This window comes from Quercus suber, unplaced genomic scaffold, assembly GCF_002906115.3.
Source record: "Quercus suber isolate HL8 unplaced genomic scaffold, Cork oak 2.0 scaffold_91, whole genome shotgun sequence".
Lineage (NCBI taxonomy): Eukaryota > Viridiplantae > Streptophyta > Magnoliopsida > Fagales > Fagaceae > Quercus > Quercus suber.
Window position 1 is genome coordinate 893,203 of NW_027069556.1, and position 26,771 is coordinate 919,973.

At 36.3% G+C, this 26,771-nt stretch overlaps 2 protein-coding genes across 2 annotated transcripts; one reads left to right on the forward strand and one right to left on the reverse strand.

Moving 5' to 3' along the window:
• Positions 1–13,476: 13,476 nt before the first annotated feature.
• Positions 13,477–14,085, reverse strand: LOC112015332 (uncharacterized). Its single transcript, XM_024047717.1, has one exon. It carries the CDS (start codon positions 14,083–14,085, stop codon positions 13,477–13,479), a length of 609 nt encoding a protein of 202 aa, XP_023903485.1.
• A 1,262-nt stretch (positions 14,086–15,347) lies between these two features.
• Positions 15,348–26,078, forward strand: LOC112015330 (TOM1-like protein 9). Its single transcript, XM_065774377.1, is given in 10 exon segments — positions 15,348–15,729; positions 17,403–17,481; positions 21,175–21,273; positions 21,377–21,490; positions 21,689–21,849; positions 22,521–22,602; positions 22,904–23,061; positions 23,261–23,395; positions 24,420–24,912; positions 25,214–26,078. Coding segments are annotated over 10 exon segments (2,001 nt in total). The 5' UTR covers positions 15,348–15,628; the 3' UTR covers positions 25,793–26,078.
• The last annotated feature ends 693 nt before the right edge of the window (positions 26,079–26,771 follow it).

Sequence of the window (26,771 nt, forward strand, 5' to 3'; positions counted from 1 at the left end):
GAGATTAAAAAATAATAATAATAATAAATAATTACCAAACAAAACACATTGTACATCCAAAACTCATCCTTATCTAACACTACTAAAAAAAGTACTAATAAAATATATATATATATATAAGTTTCACGTGTCCGTTTGTTATTCCGTAATTATTGACAGCATATTTATTCCGTAATCTTTGATAGCTCATTTACTAAATGTAAGATTTGTTTTTTTGATAAGTACTAAATGTGAGATAAAAGGATAATGATTACCTTAAATTCATGATCTCATTAATTTAATCCCTGAAATTCCGATGTCATTAACCCAAAGTGGATAGCGTGACTTTTCGAAGTTTTCGGTACTCATTCATTTTTAACCTCATAGCGTGAGACTTTAACACAATAACGTAATTACCACTTATTCGGGTCAAAAAGAGTTGGCTAGACTATTTCAAGAAAAATCAAAGACCACTACTACTCCTCGCCACACGCAAAACCCTAATTCCCCAATTTCACAATGCACACAAAATCTCTTTCCCATCCACCAAACCAATCAAATTCCTCCACGTCATCAAATAGCCCCCACCTTCCCTTCTCGTTTTTACCAAACTATCCCTCGTCCCAAAAGTCAACGACACAAATCACACCATTTTTACACCCTTAACATGTGCAACTGTGATGAATAACATATAATAAAAGCGAGGATTCACTATTCACAATCACGCATCATACGATAAAAGTTAAAAGACGTCTAAAATAAAAACGGCTGTAGTGGATTTCTGATTTCACACCCACATCATACGTCATTTCCCTATAAAAGGGATAAAATCCCCATTGTTTCTCACCTGCTTTCTTTGCTTCATCTTTTGCATTATCTTTCTAAGCAAAAAGCTAATCCTCCTTGCTTGGTTTGTAAAGCTCAGGCTAATAAGCCTAGACTCGAACTGGCTAACTCTCAGGAAATTCTGGAGGAAAGTGATTCTAGTAATCAAAGGGTGGTGCAAGCCCTGTATGAGGCCTTAAGCTCACGTGACGTGGCAACGGTTCACAAACTGGTTGCTCCAGACCTAGAGTGGTGGTTCCATGGTCCGCCGACCCACCAGTACTTGATGCGCCTTCTCACTGGTGCTTCTTCTGACACGTCATCAGGAGGCCGAAACAACCTTAAAAACAAAAGACAGGACAGCTGCTTCCGATTTGCTCCGAAGACCATTGTTTCATTCGGGCCCACCGTACTCGCCGAGGGCTTTGACCACGCGCGCTCCATTGCTTGGGTTCACGCGTGGACCGTCACGAATGGGGTAATCACCCAAATCAGGGAGTATTTCAACACTTCCCTCACCGTCACGCGCTTCGGTGACTCCACAGCCACTGTCACAAACTCAGACCCATCCTCACCGGCCACGTCGGATTACGAATCAGCTTCACCGCCATCACGGTCGTCATCATCAACGGCTGAGATCACGCCACTTCATTGCCCTTACCTCTGGGAGAGCAGTGGATCCGATTGCGTAAAAAAGTCCATGCCCGGACTCGTCCTCGCCATATAATTTCTCTCTCCTTGATCAGCTGCGGCCGTTAGCATACTAAATAAAGAAGGGTGCACAGCTGTTTGCCCCTGATTGGTTCCTTCATTTATGGGCTGAGCTGACGTGTCGAGATGTAAACTTTTAAAGGTCCCAAGGGTGTGTCTGTTTGTGTGTGTCTTTGTTTGTTTGGCTTTCGTTTTACTTTCGTGTGGTTTTTGTTTGTGTGTGTTTTGTGTGAGTGTTAAAAGGGTTGGGTTGAACCGTGATGGGGAAATCCGATTGGTCGTATGGTGATGAATTTGTAATTTCGTGTTGTTTGGATTGCGTAATAAAGATATTTGCTTTTGATTGTCATGTCATTTTTCTCACGCTTGAATTATTTCCTTTATATCTTTCTGATCTAAGATTCTAAGCTGGTTAACAAACAGGATTGTGATTGATGACACAAAAGTAAAGTAACAACACACAGATCTCTTTTTTCTTTTTCTTTTTGATACCAACAACACACAGATTTCCACTCCTATTCTATGTTCTTTTACGATATCAAGCTTTACCCTACTAAATGTGACAAGACAATGCCACGCTATTGAAACGTTTTTAAGTTTACAACTTTATATCACTTTATTGTTATATATTTATATATCATTGTATATCCAAATAATAATAATAATAGTAATAATAATCTTTCTCTATTCATAATAGTTATAGAACGTATCAACAATTATTAAAAAAAATATATATATTGCCTTCTCAAAAAAATAAAAATAAAAAGTATTGTGTTTAACATTATCCTAGTTTTAGGGTTTGAGTGATAGTCTAATAGTTATGAAATTCTTTATATTATCATATGTTTATAGTTTGAATCCACTTCTCCTGTTATCTATTTATCTAAAATAAATAAATAAATAAAATATTCTAATTTCAATATAGTTTCCAAGTTCAAATTTGAATATAGATTTCCAGCTAAACTTGGGTTAGAGACTCAAAATGTCAAGTCTGGTTTTGTGGCACAATTAACCGCACAACCAATTGTTAAAATTTAGGTGTTAGTTTACCCACCAATGGTCCAACATTCATTCAAGTTTCCTTCTCATGGTCCTAGGCCAACTTCTTGAAGTCACTAATTATGGCATCCAAAGTATACAGCAAATGGGTTCTTTTAATATTGTTGTTGTAGGTTTTCAAGACTTCCTGATTACTTAGCTCATTATTGCTGTTTGAAGTTTGAACAATAAAAAAAGAGTTTTGCTTCTCAAAAAATAAAAATAAAAAAAGAGTTTTTGTTAGGAGTTAGGAGATTGAAAATTACAGAGTGAATTTAAAATGAGTGAGGGCGGTACAATCATCCAAATATTGAAAAGGAGCGATGGCAGCCATTTTACTATTCAATACTGAGGGATGTGACCATTTGACCACCTTAATCTAACACTTTCGAAGTTACAGGAAATTTGCTAATACTAATAAGTCTTTACGTAAGATTTGGGTTAAAACGAACTGATTGTCATCTTATTAATTTAGTTGCTTGCGTCTTACAAAGAAAGAAGATGGTAGTTGCAAAGCAAAGACTCGTGACAAATGACTCATGACTTGGATCAGAAATAAGGAACGACGAAAAGTAAAACAGTTAACACAAAAAGTAAAACAATTAACACACAAACTTGACTACTCTGAACTCTCCGACCAGACAGAAAGGAAACAACATAGTCCAGGTATAGCTTCGCGTATTTTTAGTACAATAATCACTTTATAAATATAAATATTATTTTATAAATATAATACTCGAAAAAAAAATTTTAAAAAAAAGATATTTAAGTAAATTTATTTTGTGGGACTAATTTTATAATTTATAATTATAAGAAAGTTTTTAGAAAATGTTGAAACTCTAACTATATATAAGCTTATTAAGTTTTGAGAGAGGTGACTATTCAAATTACTCAAGTAGAGAATTTTTTATTGCACAATTGAGGTTAGAGCCTAATAATTTTTTTCTTATCAAATCTAAGTTTTATTTAGAATTAAAGTATTTTTTTTTATATGAGTATTTTGGCCAATAGTGAGACTATTTAAAAAATTCAATGAATATGATGATGTAAATGAAGAAGGAATTAGATCTTTTTTTTCCTGTGCCGGTGTTGCTAAATCTAAAACTTTTTTGCGTTTTAAGCGCTGTTATAACTTATTTAGGAAATTGAGGAGAGAGAATGAATTTCAACAACAATGTTGTCGAAATTCCAACAAAAGTATGAGAGAGAAAGAGAAAAAGTTGGGAAAGAGAAAATGTTGAATTACGGTAATGGCATTGCCGTAATTTGTGCTGCCCAAATATGCTAACTGAATGTGAGAAGTGCTCGGACTGTGGGGCGCCCAAAAGAAACTAATTGTGGCAATGGCATTGCCGAAATAGGGGAAAAAAAATTTGTGACAATGCCATAGCCGAAAATGAGAGGAGAAAAAAAAGGGTGAATGGCGAAATTTGGGAAGGAATTAAAAAAAATAGTGTTACGTACATAATATTTTTATAACATTTTTACAACAAATCACAGGTAACTAGTTATTATTAGTTCAAATTTAAATTTAACATTGAAATTACTATTTTAATCCAACAATAATAATAAGTAACAACCTGACACTTAGAATTTGTTGTAAAAATAGTGTGCACTTATCATTTCTCAATAAAATAAAATAAAAAGTGTAATGGATTTGTGGCAATGGAATTGCCGAGACAGGGAAAAAATTTCTAGCAAATGTGGCAATACCATTGTCAAAAATGGGAGGAAAAAAAAATTGTTTCAATGGGTTTGTGGCAATGGGATTGCCAAAATAGGAGGAAATTTTTTTTTGGCAATTGTGGCAATGCCATTGACGAAAATGGGACTTCCTCTGTCTTATTAACTGGAGATTTACAACTTAAGTGCAAGGCTAGCTAGAATGGTGAGAACTTTATTCTTCTTATTGAAAACTACATTAAATAAATGTGAAATTTGAATCTGCTGTCCCAACAGATTTGGATGAGAATATATTCCTCAAAAATGCATTAAACGAATATGACATTGGAATCAGCCTCCAACACATATGGAGGAGAACAAATTCCTGTAGACACGAATTTTTAAGCTCGAAACTTTCGTAATTATCAATTTTAAATATTGTAAGGAAACTAGTGTGTTCAACATAAGACAGCATTTATAGGTGGAAAATGCAGCAATTTTTTTTCCTTATTTCTGCAATGTCATTGCCACAAATCAATTACAATATTATTTTTTTCTTCCATTTTTGGCAATAGCATTGCCACAAATTTTTTTCCCTACTTTGGCAATTCCATTGCCATGAATTCATTACACCTTTTTTTTTTTTTTTTAATTGAGAAATTATAAGTGCACACAATTTTTACAACATTTTTACAATAAATTCTAAGTGTTAGATTGTTACTTATTGTTATTGTTGGATTAAAATAGTAATCTCAATGTTAAATTTAAATTTAAACTAATAATAACTAATTACTTGTGATTTGTTGTGAAAATGTTGTAAAAATATTGTGTACGTAACACTGTTTTTTATAATTCCTCCCCAGATTTTGGCATTCACCATTTTTTTTTCTCCTCCCATTTTCGGCGATGGCATTGCCACAATTAGTTTCTTTTGGACACCCCCATAGTCCGAGCACTTCTCACATTCAGTCAACATATTTGGGCAACACAAATTACGGCAATGCTATTGCCGTAATTCAACATTTTTTCTCTCCCAGCTTTTTCTCTTTCTTTCTCATACTCTTGTTTGAATTTTGGCAACACTGTTGCCGAAATTCAATCTCTCTCCTCAATTCTCTAAATAAGTTGTAATAGTGCCTAAAACGTAAATAAATTTTAAATTTAGCAATATTTAGTCAAAAGACTCGGAGGCTGGTAGTGTGATAAATTAAAGAGGTAAAATATATATGTTAAATAGTATTTTTTTTTTTTCGTAAAAGCATGTCAGGAGCTTGTTTCTGGTTTGATACAGTGTTTTTCTTAGTTTTGTCTTCATGGCGAAAGAGAACTAGGGTCGGCGGGCAGCAGCAGGAAAGAAAAAAAAAATTATTTATGTATATATGATAAATGGAATTTCTACGCCTGCACCTTTCCTTTATTGTTATTATTATATTTGTTTATTTGATTGGTTGAGGCATATAGGGGAAGTCAGTAGGTCTGACATAAGTGATTAAATATATATATATATATATAGGGTTAGGTTCAAGTTACACCTAGTGTAACTGTGCGGGTCGCAAATGAGGCCTATGGGCTCAGCCCCACTTGGGCTCACAACTTATTTGTTTGTTGGGCTAAATTTCCTACCATGGATCGTTCTCCAACTAAAGACTCAATGAGATCACTTTTCTCTTCCTCGGCAACACACTACTTCCTCTTCCTCCCCTCAGATATTCTCTCCATTTCACTTTCCTATTCCCACTATTCTCTACCCTCTTTTCAACCAACCTTTCTCTCTTATCCTCCCCTCCTATTTATAGTTCTCAGGTCAGACGTAGGTTATCAATGCTCTCATAGTTTGTGCCACAGAGGGTCCAGTAAGATTTTCTCTAAGTGGGAGGTCAGGTATGAGTGGCTTTGGGACTTGGTTCCCACCCCCGTCGGCAGCTCGGCAGAGTCGGTGCGCGCTTAGTGCTACGGAGGGTCCAATCAGGGGGATGGTAAGTGAGAATTATTACGGCAATGCCATTGCCGTAATTCAACATTTTTCTCTCCAGGCTTTTTCTCTTTCTCTCTTATACTTTTGTTGGAATTCCGGCAACACTGTTGCCGAAATTCAATCTCTCTCCTCAATTCTCTAAATAAGTTGTAACAGTACCTATAATGCAAATAAGTTTCAGATTTAGCAATATTTAGCCAAAAGACTCTATATTGAGAGTATTGAATGCCATATAAGCAATGCTATAAGGGCACTCAATAACCAACAAAAAAAAGAAAAAAGCCTTCATTTAATAAAAGATGATACATGTAAACATAAAGTAGTTTAATAGTGATCGTATATATTTTTGTGAAGCTTAACATTGGAGGTCGAAATCCTTTAATTGACATAGAGCTTAAAAAAATAAGGAAGGTTAGACAGTCTATAAACACAAACTTTTGCATTTATTTGTAAACTAGCATGTAGTCCATGCTTACGCACGAAAATATTAACAATTGTGATAATAAGATTTTTATCTTGGTAGATTCAGTTTCCACATTGAGCATTATGAATGGAGGTAACTTAACACCAACATTTAAAAATCAAATTGGACACATAACACAAAATTAAACTACAATTAGAAATTAATTTGATTTGATTTGAAGCTAAAATTGAACTTCAACTTGATATAATATATATGATTATATTTTTGTCCACTTTTAACAAATTAACAAAATCTTAATCCAGACACACTAAAGACTATTAAAAAATAAGAACTGATCATTGAACTTGGAATCTTCTTGGAGGCGCCAATGAAGCGCTAATGTATGAGAGTGTGAAGCAAGGAAGAGTGGGATTGAACATTGTGTTTGAACTTGGCTTGCTTTGAGAAATCCGTAAGAGGAGAAGAGGGCAGTGTGTGGATCTAGTTGGTAGAGGTTGAGAGAGGAGGAGACATGGGATGACGATATGAAATTAGAAGGAGGTGATGTTTTACTTTTATAGTCTTTCTCGTTAGACTCCTTGGTTCTGGTTGTGGGATTAAAAGAGTTTCAGACTCTATTGAGATCACCTACAAAAGTATGCAGGTGAGATGTTCTTACTTACGCCAATGAGTATTATCATTGTGGTTTTCTTGGCTTCCGTGTTAAATATTAATACATCATTTATTTGGGCACAAAAATTAGAAAATTTAGATAAGATACATAATTGGAGTCCAACTTATATTCTCCATAAAAGTGTGCAGGTAAGATGTTCTTACTTAGACTAATGAGCATTATCATTGTGGTTTTCTTGACTTTCATATTAAATGTTAATGCATCATTTATTTGGGCACAAAAATTAGAAAATTTAAATAAAATACATGACACAAAATTGGAGTCAAATTTATAAACTAATTAGATTTTTTTTTTTTTTTTTTGAGTTTTGGTTAGGACAAGTGGCGCAAAATTGAGAATCCAATTGAAATCTAATTGGATTTTCTCTCAGCTTCACCTATTATTATATATATAGATAGTAAGACAAGATATTGAATTGTCTAAATTTATAAATGATTTAGTTAGATGTCAAATTATTATTTGTAATTTGTTGATAAATAAAAATAGTCAATTTCTTAGTTAATATTAGATATGACTTTTCACTAAACAAAATTAATTAATCTAGTTTTATAAGTTAATAAATGAACATGATTTTATGTAGTAAACTCTAATAGTATAATCTAAATTATAATTTTTTTTTTTTGGTGATAGGATAAATTATAATTTTTATATAGAAAGAAGTCAAATGAAACTTTGATTGAAAACAAACTAAGTAATTTCATGCATCATAAGACAAAAGATATCCTGAGGAACCTCTTCTAACCATGCTCAATTGTAATCTCGATTGTCATGCATAATGTACTACAAGAGAAAGCAAAGTAAGTAATCTAAATTGTAATTTAGTTTTTAATTTTAATAATTAGTATAGGTTTTTTTTTTTTTTTTTTTTGGGGGGGGGGGGGGAGGTAAAATTGGATATAGAATTAAAACTAAGAAGAACATAAGGGTTTAGGACAAAGCTTGTTAGAGTACAGCCCATGGCAATCGGCCTCAACAAAAGATTGCAAGTCCACAGGCGGACAAGAATGCATTACAAAATCTAAAGTTTGCAAAATGCCTAAATTAGCAAGATGATCAGTGCATTTGTTAGCTTCCCGATAGATATGCCTAATACAAAACCGAGGAAGCCATGCCACCAGCACCTTGCAGTCATCAAACAAAGGGAAAATAACTGAGTTAGCATATACAGGATTATTCAGAGCATCCACCAAAACTTTAGCATCTGATTCTATAATAACCGTAGCAAGCTTCAACTGGTGGCATAGAAGGAGTTCGTCCTTAAGGACCCAAATTTCAGCCATAAAGCTATTGACTTTTCCAAGTTTCCTGGAGAACCCCTTTACCTAGTTACCCTTATCATCCCTTATGAGCCCCCCCGCCCCCCGTTACACTGAGCACATCATTCGAGGCCCCATCTGTGTTGAGCGTCATCCATCCCGCTGATGGCTTTTCCCATCTAACTTGCTTGATGGTCATCCTCGGATTTCGTCTCATACGATTAGCACACAACATAAATTTCATGGCTTGCGAAACGATAAACTTGGCCAAGTTTGGATTAAGGTCCTCGTTATTGAAAGCAACCAAGTTTCTCTATCTCCAAATAAGCCAAATAGCGAAAGGAAAGGTAATATTAGAAGCTTGAGTTGTCTTTTGGTTAGCATTAGAGGCAATCCAATCTCTAATGTCTTGTGTGAAGAATAAAGTATCTGAGGTCCCGATTCCAAGCTGATACCATGTAGGCTTAACCAAGGTGCAGTCCCGAAGAGCAGGGGTTATAGATTCCAACTCCCTGTGACATCTCAGGCAAGTGGTATCTAAGGCCATACCCCTACCTAAGAGGCACTCCTTGACGTCGATGCTGAGATGCATGCACTTCTAAATAAACAATTGAACTTTTGGAAGGGATGGAAGTTTCCAAATCCATGAACCCAAGATGGACTCCCAATCCTAACCTTCTGAGGCTAATAAATAGGCGCTTTTCATATCAAAACCTCCTTTAGTCAATAACTTCCATGATAATTTATCACTGTTTCTTGCTACAATAGAGAGAGGAACTGTGTGAATGTCCGCTTTGACATCAGTGGTTAGCTCAAATGGAATATAATCCTAGTTCCCACATCCTTGATCTTAAGATCAATTGTTGCTTGCGTTAGAGGGCCATGAGTAATCTACCTAATGGGCCTTAGGTTTGACTAACAATCCCACCAGAAGCTCAAATTGCTTCCATTACCTGGAATCCATTTAGTCCCTTTTCGAAAAACTCCTTCTCCTTTTATCAATCCTTTCCAAATGGGAGACCCTAGTAGTCTAGCATAATTTCCTGAATTAATTCTCTACCTAGTTTTGTATTTCATTTTGATCACCATAGCCCACATGTTATTACGCTCTGTGTGCAGTCTCCAGTTAAGTTTGGCGAGGAGGGTTATGTTTCTCTCTTTGGTAGATTGTAAGCCCAACCCTCCTAAATCTTTGGGTTTTGTGACTTTTTCCCATCTGACCCAGTGCATTTTCTTAGTTTGTTCAGTGGACCCCCAAAGAAAGTTTCTATTGACTCTATCAATACGTTGGAGGATCTTATTGGGCAGGTGGGCACATTACATGGTATAGGCTGGAATAGCTGAGGATGACGCTTGGATGAGCACTGATCTCCCAACCATGGACAAAAGATTTGTTTTCCATCCCGCAAGCTTTTTTTTTTTTTCTCTATCCAAAACGAAGGTGAAATCCTGGTTTTGACTCCCTAGGTGTTTTAGAGGAAAACCTAGGTATTTACCTAAGTCTGGGGTTGAATTAAACCCAAGAATATTCGAAAGGGCCTCTCTTTGATCTAGGTCGACATTGGGAGAGAAGTAAACTCGGGATTTTACTACAGTAATGGATTAACTTGACTTAGAGTAGAATGCTTGTAATACTTCCTTAATGGCGGCATAATTATCGGGGTTAGCTCTGGCAAATAGGACAAGATCGTCTGCAAAGAAAAGGTGCTAGAAAGCAAGCCCACTCCTGAAGTTTTAAAAGGAGTCCAAAACTTCTGCTCATGTTTTGCCTCTATTAAATACCCCAGGTATTCCATGCAAAGGATGAAGAAGTAGGGAGACAGCGAGTCGCCTTGCCTTATGCCTTGAGATGGTCGGAAAGGCTCAAGACAACCTCCATTAAACAAAAGAGAGGTGGATACTGAAGAAACACAGCTCATTATCAGATCTATGAGGTTACTCAGGAAGTTAAAATTCACTAGTGTCTCCTTCATAAAACTCCACTCGATTTTATCATAGGCCTTCTCCAGATCAATTTTGAGGCCATGTACCCCTTTTTCCCCTTGGATTTGCTTATAGAGTGAATTAACTCTTGAAAAATGATGATGCTATCAACACCCTTCCTCCTCGGGACAAAGGTAGCTTGGTACGAGGCAAGCAGGGTATCAAGACGTGGTTTTAGGCGAGCAGCACTAATTTTTGGGATGATTTTGTAAACGAAGTTGCAAAGACTAATGAGTTTGTAATTTCCAATAATCTCTAGTCCTTGAACCTTGGGAATGAGCACTATGCTTGTTTTGTTGAGATAATCAGGGGCCTTCTTTTCCACAAAGGCTTTCATGACCTCCTCCTTCACCGAGTCCCCTATTGTGAGCCAAAACCTCTGGAAGAACCCCGCATGTAAGCTGTTTGGACTCAGAGCCTTGTACGACTTCATTCACCAGAGGGCATCCTTTATCTCCTTTAAAGAAACCATGGTTTTGAGAGAGCAACTAATTTCATCTGATAGATGTGATCTCCAAGAGCTAGTTCAAGTGAAGACCTGAGGAGAGCTCATATGAGAAGAAGTGTATAAGGAAATAAACCCTTCTTTGAAGTGATTCATGACCGCTCTCTCATCTATAATCCAATCCCCCATTTCATTTTTTTACCGAGGCTATGTGATTCCTTTTCCTTTTAACGAGCGCCGACACATAGTAAAAAGAGGTATTCCGATCACCCTGAACTAGCTAGTTAATCATAGACTTCAACATCCATAGATCTCTTTCTTGGTCTAGGATGAGCTCAAGCTCTTGTTGGAGTTGATACTCAAGATTAATGAGAAAGGTACAAGGTTGGTTAGCCATTGCTTTTTCAACACTGTAAATTCTGGCCATTATCCTTCTTTTCTTATGGAAGATGTTGTCAAACTGATATTTATTGATTTATTCGACTCTATTGCATCCTTGGAGAACTTGTCTATGGATTCTACTAGACTTCCTGTTCTACTCCAAGCTTTTGAGACTATTCGGGAAGGATAAATCTAAAAGCAAGCACTCCTGGAATTTGAAAGGCCTGATGAGTCGGATTTCTCAAACAAGCAGCACCTCCATGAGAACAGGATAGTGATCTGAATGACACCTAGGGAGGTGTGTGACTCTTGTATTTAGATAAAGCATGCACCACTCTGGGTTGATGAAGAATCTATTTCTCCTCTCCAGAATCAGATTATTAATGTTCTTCTTATTTGTCCAAGTGTACTTGGGTCCCGAGAAGCCCATATCAACCATATTGCATTTTTTCCACATAATACATCTCTCTTCACTCCTAGGACTAGCATATATAGTAGAAAAAAACCAAACAAGGTTAGAGGAAAGTACCTTGACTTCCATATGAATTTCTTGCTCAGTTTTTGCTAGCAACTCGACCTCCACTTTGTTTGAATTCCATAGCAGCCAAAGACCTCCTGCATAGCCAATGGTGTCCGTGTGAATTACACCATCGAAGGGGAGCCTATCAATAATCTCCTTTGCCCTATCCCCTCCCAATCTAGTTTCCATTATCGCAAGAATCTTTGGATCATGGTTTTGAACAAGTTTTCGAATATAAGTCTGAAAATTAGGCTTTAGCACGCCCCTGCTATTCTAAATAATGATATTCATGATGAGATGGTGGTAAGGGGTGGGACACTCATCTAAAGGCGGCCTCACTTCCACCTCCTTCCTCAGATTCCATTTGATCTTTTCTCGCATCTTCGTTTCCTGATCCCTCCCTAGATTGAGAGTCAAGCAATGTTCCAAAACCCCCATCTCCAATTCTCGAGCAATCGAGTGCAGGTTGAACACCATCGTAGGCTTGAACACTTGAATAAGTTTGGTGTAGTGTCTGTTCCCCATTATGGTTGTAGAAATGTCTAAGTCTCTAGCATTCTCCTATTGGATAAAGACTCAGACGGGTTTGTCTCGCATAAGACGGGGATTGGTGAGATCTGAGGAATGGATTGCCAAACTATCATTCTCTCCTCCTTTAGCACGGGGCCATTTGTTAGAAATTGCCATTATGGGCTTGGCATCACCCCCCGCAATGGATCCAAGAGTGGTAAGGAGCCCTTCTTCGCACTCTTCTTCATTAACGGAAAGATGCTTTTCCATGCCTTTTTTAACTTGCGATTGAACCAACCCATCACTCGAGTGGGATTCGTCCTTATTTCCTAAATGATCACCTCTGGCTACGGCCATGAATTTGAAAGCTACACTGGGGTTGACATGGATCCATGGTTTGTGTTTGAAGGAGCACTAGAGTTGACAGGGGTAGATTTAGAGGAAGAGGGAGTAACTAGCGTGAAAGAGGCGCTCTTAGGTTTAGTATCAGATGAGAGATTCCTTGCCATTCCCTTTTTACCCTTTATTGAAGATGACATCTTTTTATGGGCTGCTTAGGGAGGAAAGGCTAGCTTAAGGTTTTGTTGCTTATCTCGGCCTGTAGTTATGTTCTTAGAGGCGTTTTGTAGCTTTATCCTAGACTCGGTCATTGGGCCAGGTGAGTTGAGGGCCCAAGATGGTTTTGTGTGCATTTCATGTGCCCATCTCACAGACTTAGGCTCCTTTTGCGACACGTGTTTATACCCTTTTGTACCTTTAAGTGGATAGTGTGACGTCGATTTCCAGACTGATTTGGTAGGTCCCTTCATAATGGAGCTAGGCCTTGTCCCTTTGTGACCACCTCTTTTGCTGGTAACAACCAGCCAAGGCCCGTACTGTCCTTTTGCCTCCTCTGTTTCATTCCTATTGAGTATGGCAATGGCAGACACATCATTGCATAGTACTGAGGTGCTGCCTTCATGCCCAATGCATGAGGTATTTGCCCTGTCCCTGGGAGACATTTGCGGCAAAGTCACTAGATCTTTACCCTTTTGCACGGTGTACGAACAAGCATCAACTTGATGCCCCATTCTTCCACACGAGAAGCAAAGCTTCTAAATCCCTTCATAAACCACTGCTTGCTCAAAATGGCCTATGAGAATGGTGTTCACCAATGGTTTGTTGATGTCAATCTGGATGCAGAACTTGGTATACTTGCCCCGAGCCTCTGTCGTTGTGTGCGTGTCAATCCTTAGCACCTTACCAACAGCCTCCCCTATCTGCTTTAGAACTTCTGCTTCATATAACTTTATAGGCAGCTCATTCAGTCTAATCCATATGGCAATCAATGAAACGTTGGCTGTGGATGGCTTGAAAAAGGGTTCCCTTGGCCTTAAGGAGAGGAAGTGATCCCTGATAAACCACAGGCCTCTCTTTAGAACGTTACCAAGGTCCTTCTTAGATAAAAAGCGGACTAGAAAGAAGCCATAGTCAAGGTCCACGCAGTCCATCCTCCATATGGGCTTCCATATCAGGTTAAGTTTGCTCTGCATATATGAGAAACTCATAGACCTTCCCACTAGTTTAACAATGATGGCTTTTGTCCAGGGTTTTCTAATATGTTGCTTGGTTTCCTTTGAAAGCTTGACAGTTACCCGTCCAGGCCTTTCCCTATTAGAGTTTACTTCAACCTCCTCATCATCAGTATCATCCTCTGCATCCATATCATTTGCGAAGTCGAAGGCCTGAGCAAAAGCCCCTGGTATTTCACCCACCAGTTTATCTTTGAAAGATGCATTGGACTGGTTCTAAGGACTATGCGTTTCATGGGACGGGGACCTCTCCCTAGGGCTCCCGCTGTACTCAGCGTGATGAATATCCTTTACCTTTTGATTGCTACAAGCTAGTTCTGCTTCTTCTTCCCTAGAGAGCAACCGAATTTTTGAGGCCATTTTCTTTCTTGAAAATAAAAAATGTGTATAGGTTTTTAAATGAGAGAAAAAAAAAAAAAAAAACTCGTTAGAGCGTTTTTCTCTATACATGAAATGAATAAATTAATCGAAGAAAATGAATCAAGTTTAAACTCATATTATAGTTTATTGTTGGTTGAGCTTGTATTTAAAATAAGATTTATACTTTTAATATTTGACTTGATTGAGTTCACACCTTACTTTAAATACTATTTTTTTAGCAATAAGTCACAAAAAAGTCTACGGACACACACTTTGTTACACTCATTTCTAAAACTTGTGCATTTATTAAGTAGTGATTGAGTTGTTTTCAAGGTGGTCTCATATTTTAGTCACAAGTTAACAAATAGAGTAATTCTAATGTCACATAAAATGCCACAATTTTTACCACGATTATCCTACGTATCAGATTATGATTATCTGCTTGTTATTTTTATATGAACTCATTAATTTTTTTTTCTATCACTTACAATTTGTCATGTGAATAATTGTGACACAAGTTGTATCATTTTATGTGATTTTAAAATTTTTGTAATAAACATACATGCAAGCTGTGACAAGATATGTGATAAGGTACGTGTCTCTAGAAGAGTTTGATAAGTCACATAAACTTTTACAACATATTTTACAACTGTAAATATGATAAAACATAGTAAATGACAGGTAATAAAGTTACGTCAATTGTTGACTAAAAATGAAATGTATTATCGATCAACTGTTTTTTTTTTTTTTTTTTTGTATTTCTTCCAAAAAAAACATTTTTTGCAGATACACAGTTGCACGGGGATAACATCTCGAAACTAAAAAGTGGCAAGCCTAACGATGTGGGCCCACATAAAAGCACTAGGGAACTACAGTCAGCACCACAGGATGAAAATGGTCGGCTTTGAGATGTAGTGTACTTCAGAACGGCACGCGTGAGCTGTGACTCTGGCAAACACGTGGCCCATTATGACTGGTCCATCATTTTAAACGCAAGTTAAATTCTACCTCTGAAAAACCAAAAACCCAAATGATGAGAAAACAATTAACGAAAACTAAACCCAACAGCCAAAAAAAAAAGAAAAAAAAAGAAAAAAAAAAGGAAGTTTTCCTCAACAGAAAAGTAGCGATCTCAAAGAGAGAGAGAGAGAGAGAGAGAGAGTTTTTTCAAACAGAATAGTTAGAGAGAGAAAGAAGGGGAGAGAGAGAGAGAGAGAGAGAGTCGCCGGAATATTTTTGTGATAATCGGCGGAATTTGTGAGCGATCTTTGGCGGCGTTGAAATTAGTGGATCGGAGAATTTGAGCGGAGCGGAGATGGTGAATTCGATGGTGGATAGAGCGACGACCGATATGCTGATCGGTCCAGATTGGGCGATGAACATCGAGATCTGCGATATGCTCAATCACGACCCTGGGTATGCCTTTTGCACTATCTACCTAATCTTCGTTTTTCACTTTTTTTTTTTTTTTTTTTAAAATTTTTGTTTGTGCTAGAATTCAATACTTTCAATTATTCAAATTTCTCTATCTTTTGTGTTATTTACGCAATTTTGAATTTTTGATGGATATGAGTTGGGGATGGTGTTTTAATTTGATCGAACAGTTACCTTTGGCTTAGGAATAAGAACAAAAAAGAAAAAGAAAAAAAGAATTGAATTCTTATTCTAAAATTTGAAAGTTGAGGGGTTCGTTGCTTTCATGCCTCTCAAACGGTTAATCAATAAGTTATTTTTTTATTTTATGTTTTACATTGTGTGAAGCAAAAGAGAGTTGGATTATAGTTAATTGGGTATGTTGGGCCATAATTTGGATCTAGGAATATGAACTGGGTGGTTTAGCTGATGGGTTTAATAAAATTTTGTATCCAATTTGTGATAAAGTTTAATTTGTGTTTGTACAATTTGGTGATGAGTGTGTTTGTTCAAAAAGAAATGGGTTGGGGGAGAGGTTGTGGTTTAATTGGACCCACCAGGTATGTGTAATTTCCTAATAAAAAAGATTTACAAACTTATGGGAGTTGTTATATATATATATATATATATATTTGAATGGTTTACTTATGGAAAGGCACAGAAAGATAGGATTCGAATGAAGAAATTAGCTTAAAGATTGTTGTAACCCTTATTGATGAAAGGATGCGAGAGAGTAGAGGAGAGCAAATGGGAAGAAAGAGTAGTTGATCAAGAATAAAGGAATGGAACAAAGGTAGAGGAAGACCAAAAATCACATTAGTAGAAGTAATAATAAAGGACATGTCCATTAGAGAAGTAACAGAGAGTATGATTTCAGATAGAATATAATGAAGGAAAAGAATATATGTGGCCGACCCAAAATTTTTGGGACTAAGGCTTTTGTTTGTTTTTGTTTAGTTAGTTGGGATAAAATGCAGCTCATGGTTGGTTATTTGTGATCATATAGCCAGTGGGGTCATTTAAACAACTAGGATTTCAATCATTTGAATGGTTTACAAACTTTTGGGAGTAGTTATATTTATATTTATTTGAATGGTTTGGTTATTTGGGATAAAATGCAGCTCATGTTTGATAATTTGTGATCATATAGCTGGTGGGTTTATTTGAATGATGAGGATTCCAATCATTTGAATGGTTTTAAAATTATTTTTCTATTAGGGAAAGTATGGATATGGTCATGATACTTTGTGTTCACTATCGTGAACATAGAGTTCTTGTTTCTTTATTAATAAATTCTTATTACCTATAAAAAAGTGTGGATATGGTCAATATAAACTTGTTTGTAAGAACTTAAGAATGCCATCATATGACTTTATCTTGTTGTTGTAATGCACTAATGGTTGGAAACGATGAATCGTACGAAGGTGGTATATATATATATATAAATAAAGGTTGTACTTCTTCTGCTACATGTTACCTGGTGGCTCCCTATAATGAAATATGGTCCTACAAATCATTGGGCTACAAGGGGAACCACTTGCTTGGTTTGCGTATTCATTGTTAATTCTAGCACTTGTGTTTGATGGTGTAAATGGAGTTATATGTGTTGATATTCATTGTCTTTCTCATTCAATTTTCCTAAGTTTAGAATTCTTTTCTTTATCATATATTTTTAGGCAAGCAAAGGATGTTGTTAAAGGTATAAAGAAGCGCATTGGCAGTAAGAATCCAAAAGTTCAACTGCTTGCCTTAACAGTAAGTTCACAAAACTTGATATTGATACACATTTATGTGCGCACGCACACGCACACACACAAACACAAATTTGTATAAGTATATGAATTAAAAAAAAAAAATGTAAATATGGTTGATTTCTGTGACCTCTTTCCGCTTGTGTTAATTTTGATTTATGTAGAGGTATGTACTGTATACGTTATAAATTATGTAGAAAAATATTAGTTATATAAAGATGTGTGTGTATCCACTTTATAGTGTTTCTCTGCACATCCTGTTATTTTTGTTGGGAGACTACTTGGCAGAGCTTGAGGTCATTATTTTCTCCATTGTTCAGGGTCAGATATTTATGGAAATTGAGAAGGGTTATGTGTGCTGTTTGAGGCTTTGAACGGGCCTTTGTTTTGTGTTGTATGCTGGACTTCTGGAGCATGGGGAACTCTTTTAGGATATATCAAGACATAAAGTTGGCATTTGGGGAAATGGATTTAGTTGGTATGGTGTGAATAAAGTTTAAGACAAGACTTACTTATCAAAAAAAAAAAAAAAATGTTTCAGACAAGACAGTCTGTTTAGACTGCTCTCTTCTATGGTGATTTTTTAGAGGGTAGTGGGTTATACCAGAGATATTTTTTTATAAATATTTTCTCAATGGAAGATGGTCCAAACATTTTGATGACTACAAACGGTTGATTTTTGGGAGAAATTTTTTTAGATTAATTTGCTTAACCTTGACACTGGTTTTATCATACACAAGATGATAATCGCAAAACTGTTGAACTGTTATCTTCACCTCAACCTTGACACCGGTTGAGGTGAAGATATTGCACATGCCTAGCTTGCTTAAAATGGTGTGAAAAACTTTACTTGATACTCCTTTAGTTAAGATGTTTGCTAGTTGCTTTCTTATCTTCACAAATGGAATACACATAATGTCATCATCTAGCTCCTCCTTGATTAAATGTCTGTCAATTTCAGTATGTGTATCCTGTCAATGGAATAGAGGATTGTGAACAATATTGATAGTTGTCACAATACAATCACATAGGTTCTCGTGTGTTAAACCCCTGCTTTTTCAACATCATTTTCACCTAAAGAATATCATGAACAACTGCCTGGAATTTTGTCTCTGCTCTGGACATGGCTACAATGGCCACCTGTTCCTTACTTCCCCAAGTGACCAAATTTCCTCCAACAAAGGTGCAATACCCTGAGTTGGATCTCCTATCAGTAATTGAACCTACCCAGTCAGAATATGTATAGGATTATATTGATAAGTGATCATGATTAGAAAAGAGTAATCCTACCAGTAGCTGATTTCATATGTCGAAGCATAGGAAGTCTTACTAATGGCAAAATCATAAATGTTGAGCCTTTTTAATTTAACTAAATCAGATCTATCAAACCTCTTCACTTTCACACACAAAGACCACCAATCCTTCCTCCATCGCACATGCCCACCACTCCACAGTGCACGTTGCTCCTCCACCTGTTGTGTAATCCACTTATTGCCTCTCTCGATCTCAATTGGGGTCAATTTCATTGATTTTTAAAAAAAATTTATAAGTTTATTGAATAAGGGAAGTCTCAAAAAGGAGAGCTTCCTGAATAATTACACACGAAAGTCCCAAAGATCTAAAAAATAAACTAACAAGTTACAAGATAACTGCTCCCTTCAGATCACCCACATGAGACAATGAGGAACCACATTACATATGATGCTATTACTATGCTTCCCATACAACCAATGCCTACAAATATAGACATCTAACACCCTCTTCAACATCACCCAATAAATCACAAAATCCAGTACTTGTCACACATTGAGACAACATACTACCACCAACCTAACCCAAACTATTATTTCACCATTCTCAATGTCTTCCACTGTTTGCCATATTGGATTTGGAAAAATATTGAACTCCCATACTAAAATTTAACAAGAATAAAAAATAAAGTCAAGTAAATATGATTTTTATTCGTCAGAATAAAAAATTAATGATAATATTGCAATTATTAAGCGTAGGCTAAATAAATTTTATATTGTCTAATAAAGGGACAAATTTGGCGAGCTCAATAAATTGATTAAAGTGGAGATCCCTTGGTGTTTTTTTTTTGCAGATGATATAGTTTTGGACTTTTTGTGGATAAAACTAGATGTGGATCTAATTTCACATTAGAAACTTGGTGAGACATGTTAGAATCTAATGGCTTTCTGTTAATTAAGACTAAAACAAAGTACACGGGATGTAAGTAAATGTAGAAACAAAGATGAAGGAGCCATAAGACTTGATGGTTGAGATACCAAAGAATGAGAGCTTTTGATAGCTTGGATCAATAATTCATAATGATAGAGAGATTAAAAGGATGTGAATCATAAGATAAGAGTAAGGCAGATGAAGTGAAAAAATGCATAAAGAGTATTGTGTGATTGTAGAATACCTATTAAGTTTAAGGTGCAATTTTATGAGATTGCTATAAAACCAGTTATACTCTATGGTACATATTGTTGGGCTGCTAATAAATGAGTGGAGTTGCAATGAGACTGTTAAGATGGATAAGTGGAAAAATACAAGGAAATATATCATTCAAAATGAGGAAAGTTGCTTAAAGATAGGAGCGACCCCTATTGATGAAAACATGAGAGTCGCTTGAGATAGTTTGATCACAAAGGAGAGTAAGTTGATTCATGTTGAGGGAACTAAAGAATGTAGAAGAAGACCAAAAATAATATTAATTGAAGTAGTAAAAAAGGACATGTCAATCAAGAAAGTAACAGAGAGTATAACTTCATATAAAATGGAGTGATAGAAAAGAATTTATGTGCCTTACCCTGACTAGTCTGTTAAGGATCCATAATCGACTCTAAAATTTGGGACTAAGGTTTGGTTGTTGTTGTAATAAAGAGAGAAATCAGCACAAAAATTTATTACCAAGCAATTTTATTAGTTTTTATTAGTTTTTGTTAGTTTATAAATTGTTTTTAATTGTCATTGCCCAAACAAATTTTCAATTTTTTGTTTGTTTTTCAAAAAACAGTTTTAAAGTTTTGTTTTTCCAAATAAATTTATTATAAACAATAGGAAATAATTTCCTGTTCTCACCTTGAAAACATGTTTTTTATAATAAAGAGTTGGAAATTGATCTGGTAAAGCACTATATCTTTTGTCATTTTTAACAACTTTGTCTTACAGAGGACCAACTGACTGGTGCTACATTTGTAAACCGAATGTGGAGTCATGGATTATCTTTTTTTACGTTGTGTAATTGCGTGGAAGGTGTAGCAATTAGTTTTTTGTTTTTTGTTTTGGGGGTAAGTTAGGTATTGCCAAAATTTTTGTTGCTCTTTTGGCTTCTTGGAAAGGGAATTATGGAAAACTTAACAGAGGAGATTTGGAAGGTAGATCCTTTGTGCCTAATGTGGAGCAGTTGGTGGGAAAGGAATTCACACACTTTTGAGGGAAAATCTATCGGTGGTACAGCCCAAGGTTTTATTAATGGATTTGCTACTAGTCAATTATATTTTTTGTTTCTTTGAATTTCTAGATAATATGAATTTCAGACGTTAATTTCTTTGTATTTCCTTTTTCTTTTTGGTTCTTCCTTTATATATTTCTTGTGTACTAGGGTTGTGCCCCGTTTTGCGTTTCTCTTTTTTATTTCTTTTAAATGAAATTCGTTTACGTATACAAGAGTTTGGTTGCTGTGTTATAGCTATTGGAGACAGTCATAAAGAATTGTGGGGACATTGTTCATATGCATGTGGCAGAGAAAGATGTTCTTCACGAAATGGTGAAGATAGTAAAAAAGAAGGTAAGAATGTTTCTAGAATATTTTAGTTGCAGCCATATGTTGTTTTTATTATTTACTCTCAATTTGTATAATCTGTTCATAGTATTTCTGATTTATATTGTAGCCTGACTTCCATGTCAGAGAGAAAATATTGATCCTGATAGATACTTGGCAAGAAGCATTTGGAGGACCAAGGGCAAGATATCCACAATACTATGCTGCATACCAAGATTTGTTGGTACATCTACTTAAGTTTTTCTCTTGAAGGTTTTCAGTCACAGAATTTTTACATAGTTGATGAGCAATGAGATAAGAATCTTTTATGCACTACTAAATGAGCATGAATGTGTCATTTCAGTTCCGTTACACTGTCATAGTGCTTATTCTCATAATTAGTTTTTAACATTCTCTGAGTCAAAGCACTTATTTGTTTCAGCGTGCTGGGGCAGTATTCCCTCAGAGATCTGAGAGGGCTGCGCCTGTATTCACACCTCCCCAAACACAACCTTTAACATCATATCCTCAGAATTTGCGCAATCCTGATAATCAGCTAGAGACAGCTGAGTCATCTGCAGATTCTGAGTTTCCAACCTTGAGGTACGTCTGTAGCTCTGTTATGTTGCTTGAATGGAAACTAACCTGACAATCATTTTGGTAGTCAACATATAAATTTATCTGGCTACTCGAGATGGTACTTCTTTATTAGTTGCCCATGATTGGATGATGGTAAGACTGTTATTTGATTTTTGAGTACATCTGAATGTGGGGCAGTATGTGTTTTACTTATCAATTTATATAGCCAGCATGTGATTTTCCTTGATTTTCGGGCCAAGTGTTCTATTCTGTCCTGTCCTTCGCTTGCAGATGAATTCAATAATTTCCCTCTCCCCCTGATTGAACTCAATATATTAATTGAGGATAAAATTGTGTTTCCTGGTCTCATCTTGTCCTTTGCATAGTTAGTGGTAGAATATCCTTCCACTACTCATTTAGTTCTCTAGCATTCAGGAACCGGAATTTAGATAAATTTGATCTGTTTGGCGTGATTAAAGGGGACTCGAAGTAACATGATGCTGATGGTTTAAATATTTTTCCCTATGAAAGTGAACAGAGGGATGTTCTTTGGATCAGAAGATTTGTTTGGTCAATATAAGAATGAGCATAAACTAATTTTTTCCAGTGCTGATGAGTGCATAACATTATATGCCCTTTTTAATCATTTTTTTATCAACTAATGTCATTTTTTTAATGGAAAGTTCTTTTGTTAGCCTGACAGAAATTCAGAATGCACGTGGTATCATGGATGTCCTTGCAGAAATGCTAAGTGCAATAGAGCCAGCAAACAAAGAGGTATATTTGAAATCTGAAGAATATTGAAACTAAACTACCATTATCATGTGATCAATGCATCAGTAATATGGAGCTGAATGCTGAACAAATACACTATTATCTTCATCAAAACTGCACTGCTATAACTTGATCTGGATCATAATTTCTCTAGTTTATAATGTTACGCAATATTTTTGTGCATATAAATTTCAAACAATTAACACCAAATCCTGGAAATATTTATCACTTTTTTTAGTGCATATTACAATTCTCTTATCCAATCTCTGTTTGCATGCTGGAAAATATTCGTTCTAATTTGTAGGGGCTTAGGCAAGAGGTTGTTGTCGACTTGGTGGAACAGTGTCGTACATACAAGCAGAGAGTGGTGCACCTTGTTAACTCGACTTCGTAAGACCCTTCTGTTTACATTACTCAAGCTCTTTTATAAATAGATCCAGGCTTGGCTCTTCAACCATTTTAGTAATGCTTGTAAAAGCCGCCCTTTATTCAGTTTTATTTCTTCTTCTTACCATGATGTATCGCATGTGGATGTTTTTTTATGTTATCATGTTGGTATTCTGATGTGTTGTCCCTTCCAGTGCCCTCAGTATTTTTTTTTTTGGGGGGTGGGGGGGGGGGGGGGGGGGGGTGGGGGGGTNATGAGACTTGCAGCGGGTAGTGCCAAGCATGAAGCTATTGCATCAGGAACTTTTGTTCAAACGGAGAAAACCAAGCCTGAACCAGTTAGATCACTCGTTGATGTTGGTGGTCCTCTGGTTGATGCCGGAGATAGTACTAAACAGCCTGATGGGAGGTAATAGGGCTTTCTTGAACTGTTTACATTCACTGCACTATCTATTGTAGTATAATAACTAAATCCACAGGTAAACTGTGTAATTATTGAGGTTGACCTAATGTAAAAAATCATCATATTTTATTACTTATAATCTATTAGTTTTATTACATCAATTACAAAGAGATCTAATAAGAAATCTTTAAAGTAGGTATTCACTGCCTATGTTTTTTTTTTCCTTTGTTGACACTGCTAGGTTTAATGATTGGTTTTTACTTTTTATAAAAAATTGAAGTTCTAAATTCCTTTTTACTTATTAAGAAAAAGGTTGTGAGTCACGTATTGTGCCCTTTTATAAATGAAATTGGTGTTCTAAATGCAGCACTATTTATAGATGTGGATCTTTGTCCTGCATCTTCTCTTGTCATTGTTGTTTTTAATGGAAGCATGTTGCTTGTTGGTCTTACATACATCTCAAAATTGATAATGGGTCTCAGCTGGCCTGTAACTCCTGGGACTCTCTGAAGTTCTAAATCTTTCTTTTTGCCAGTTCTTTTCCCATCCTTTGTTCTTCTTTTAGATTTTTTGTAGCGCAAATTGAACTAGGGTCTTGAGAAAATTTTAGTGAATTTCATCTACCAAGGATTTGTGGAATTCACATTTTTGCAAGTGCTTGGTTGAAAATTTCTGGCCATTGCACAAGGTAGGATTATATGCATCTTGCCTTCAAGTTCCACCTTTTGAGCCTACTTGTTTTTGGAATGTTTTGAATCAAAACTAAAGATTCTCGAAATATGAAGGGATTTTTGAGTTGTGTGTGTGTGTTGCAAACCTGATCTTTTCAGCATACAAACTGAGGACCTAATGGCCTTTCCCTTTCCCTCATATAAGCAAAGGGTTGAGTGGAAGGTCATGGTCTTGTCAAGTAGGGTCACACGAGTTTTATTTGCCTATAAAAGGAGAAGTTTTGATGAAATTTAGTACATTGATCAGATACGATCTGGTTAGTTGAGCTTAAGAGGCTAAGAGCTGGACTTTTATGCAGATCCACTTCAAGTGCCAGTGCAGGGGCACTGCCACTGAACCAGTTGTTGCTTCCTGCACCTCCCGTAACTAATGCTGCAGCTCCTTTAGCAAGGGTTGATCCCAAAATGGACCTGCTGAGTGGTGATGACTATAGTTCACCAAAGGCAGATAATTCACTTGCTCTTGTTCCTGTCGGGGTACAGCAGCCAAACACTCCTTTGTCTCAGCAGAATGCCCTTGTTCTTTTTGACATGTTTACAGATGGTAACACTCCAAATTCTGTCAATACTCAATCTGCCAATCTGGCTGGACAAAGCAATCATTTGGCTCATCAAATCCAACAGCAGCAGAATACTCAATCTCCCCAAGGTGGATTTTACTCAAATGGAAGTGCCCCAAATGTTGGGTCGCCTCAGTATGAACAGTCAGTGTACATGCAAGGGGCTGGTTCAGCCTGGAATGGCCAGATTCCCCAGCAGCAGCAGCAATCTCCTTCGTCAGTCTATGGTGCAGTTCTCACTTACACATATGCTATTTTTTACTATAAATACATATTGCTTTTGACAGATCCTATTTAGCCACATTCTCCTATCTCGGCCAAAGAAGTCTCAGCATGCCACATCACTATCATGTCAAAAACTTGTTAACGTTCACAATAAATGCAGGATCCTTACATTTTATGTTTTCACCAACTAGTATGCTGTGATGTGCTGTGCTCAAGTTGTCAGCTTTTATCATGTAAATGCTTGGATTTGTGTGCTGAGAATGATGGACAGGAACTTAAAATGCTTACTTTTGAACAGGTGCTCAAAGCAGTGGTCATTTCCACCACCACCTTGGGAAGCTCAGCCAGTGGACAATGGTAGCCCTGTAGCTGCTGCTCAATACCCTCAACCGGTGCAAGCTGGTCAGGTGGTTGTCACTCATCCTCTGGGATCACAACCAATGAGGAATGATCAGGTGGTAGGTATGTATATCCAGCCAATTACAGGTGGCCATTTGTCAGCAATCAATGGCCAGGTTGCTCAGAGCCAGCAGTTGGGTTTGCACTCTCAGCCGATCCAGGGAGGGCCATATATGGGAATGGTTCCGCAGCCAATGCAACCCGCCCAGATGATGCCTACGTATCCTCAACAGATGTATGGTAACCAATATGCGGGCTATGGCTATGGCTATGGTCAGCAACAAGGGATGCAATACGTAGAGCAGGGAATGTATGGTTTATCTGTTAGTAACAACAATGGCTCGAGAAACTCTTACCAGGTTCCTACTTCATCTTATGTCACACCCAGCAAACCTTCTAAGCCAGAGGATAAGCTATTTGGGGACCTGGTTAATATGGCAAAAGTGAAACCAATGAAACCCACTCCTGGAACAGCCGGTAGTATCTGAAGTCATGAAGATTTCGTGATTTTTTTTTCATCCTTTTTTTTTTTTTTTTCCTTCCCGGTTTGCTAACTGGTTTCCTCGTCTTATTATTTTTCCTTTTAATTTTTCAATATATATAGTTTTTGCTTTTGACCCCCAGTTGTGTTGTTTATCTAGCATTGGAATCATGTATATTCCTTGTAGAGAAAAAAAAAAAAAAAAAAAAGGATACCTCCCTTTGGATTAGGATGGCATAAACGATATTTGGACTTTATTTTCCTTCTATTAGTTGGAAGCATTCTTTCTTTTAGATACCTCCATTCGTTTTTTCTTTTTTCATAGATGATTTCATTAAATTTTTCTCTTATCCTGGCTATACCTGGGAACTTTTAATGCGCAAGCAGATATGAAGTTTACCCCAAATTCATATTTTATTCCCATTTGTAAATCATGCATTCTTATCTGAAGAAATTTTAATAAAGCCTTTGGATCTATAGCACATGTTTGTTTGGCTAAGTAATTTAATATAAGGTGAAAAGTAGCATGTCCTATAGTTTATTGTTGTACCTATAGTCATTTGAAGAAAGTTTTGATTTCCTGTGCAGAGAGTTTGTTCTTCCACAATATTTAATGGTTTATATTTATGTTTGTTTAGAACCTTTCCCAGTCGAGAAGGTATACATTGGGATACAATCATGTCCCTTCAAATTCAAGGCACGTGTTTGAAAAAAAAATTTCCATTAATCTTAAAAGAGTTATTATTACTTATAATGATTTGAACCGTTGAAATATTGCTTCATGCCCATGATGTATTCATTAACATTTCTGCTCCATATCTAGCTCCATCCAGGTTAAATATATATATATATATATATTATGATCAGAAGTGATTTGGCCTAATATCAATTTACTTCTTCTTCTTTTTTTTTTTTTTTTTTTTTGGTGATAATTGATATTATCAATAAAGAAAGTATAATGTGTAGGCTTAAAGGAAACCCAACAT

Bases quoted from the DNA above. Each gene is read 5' to 3' on its own strand.
- LOC112015332 (XM_024047717.1), bottom strand. From the start codon at position 14,085: ATGGATGCAGAGGATGATACTGATGATGAGGAGGTTGAAGTAAACTCT.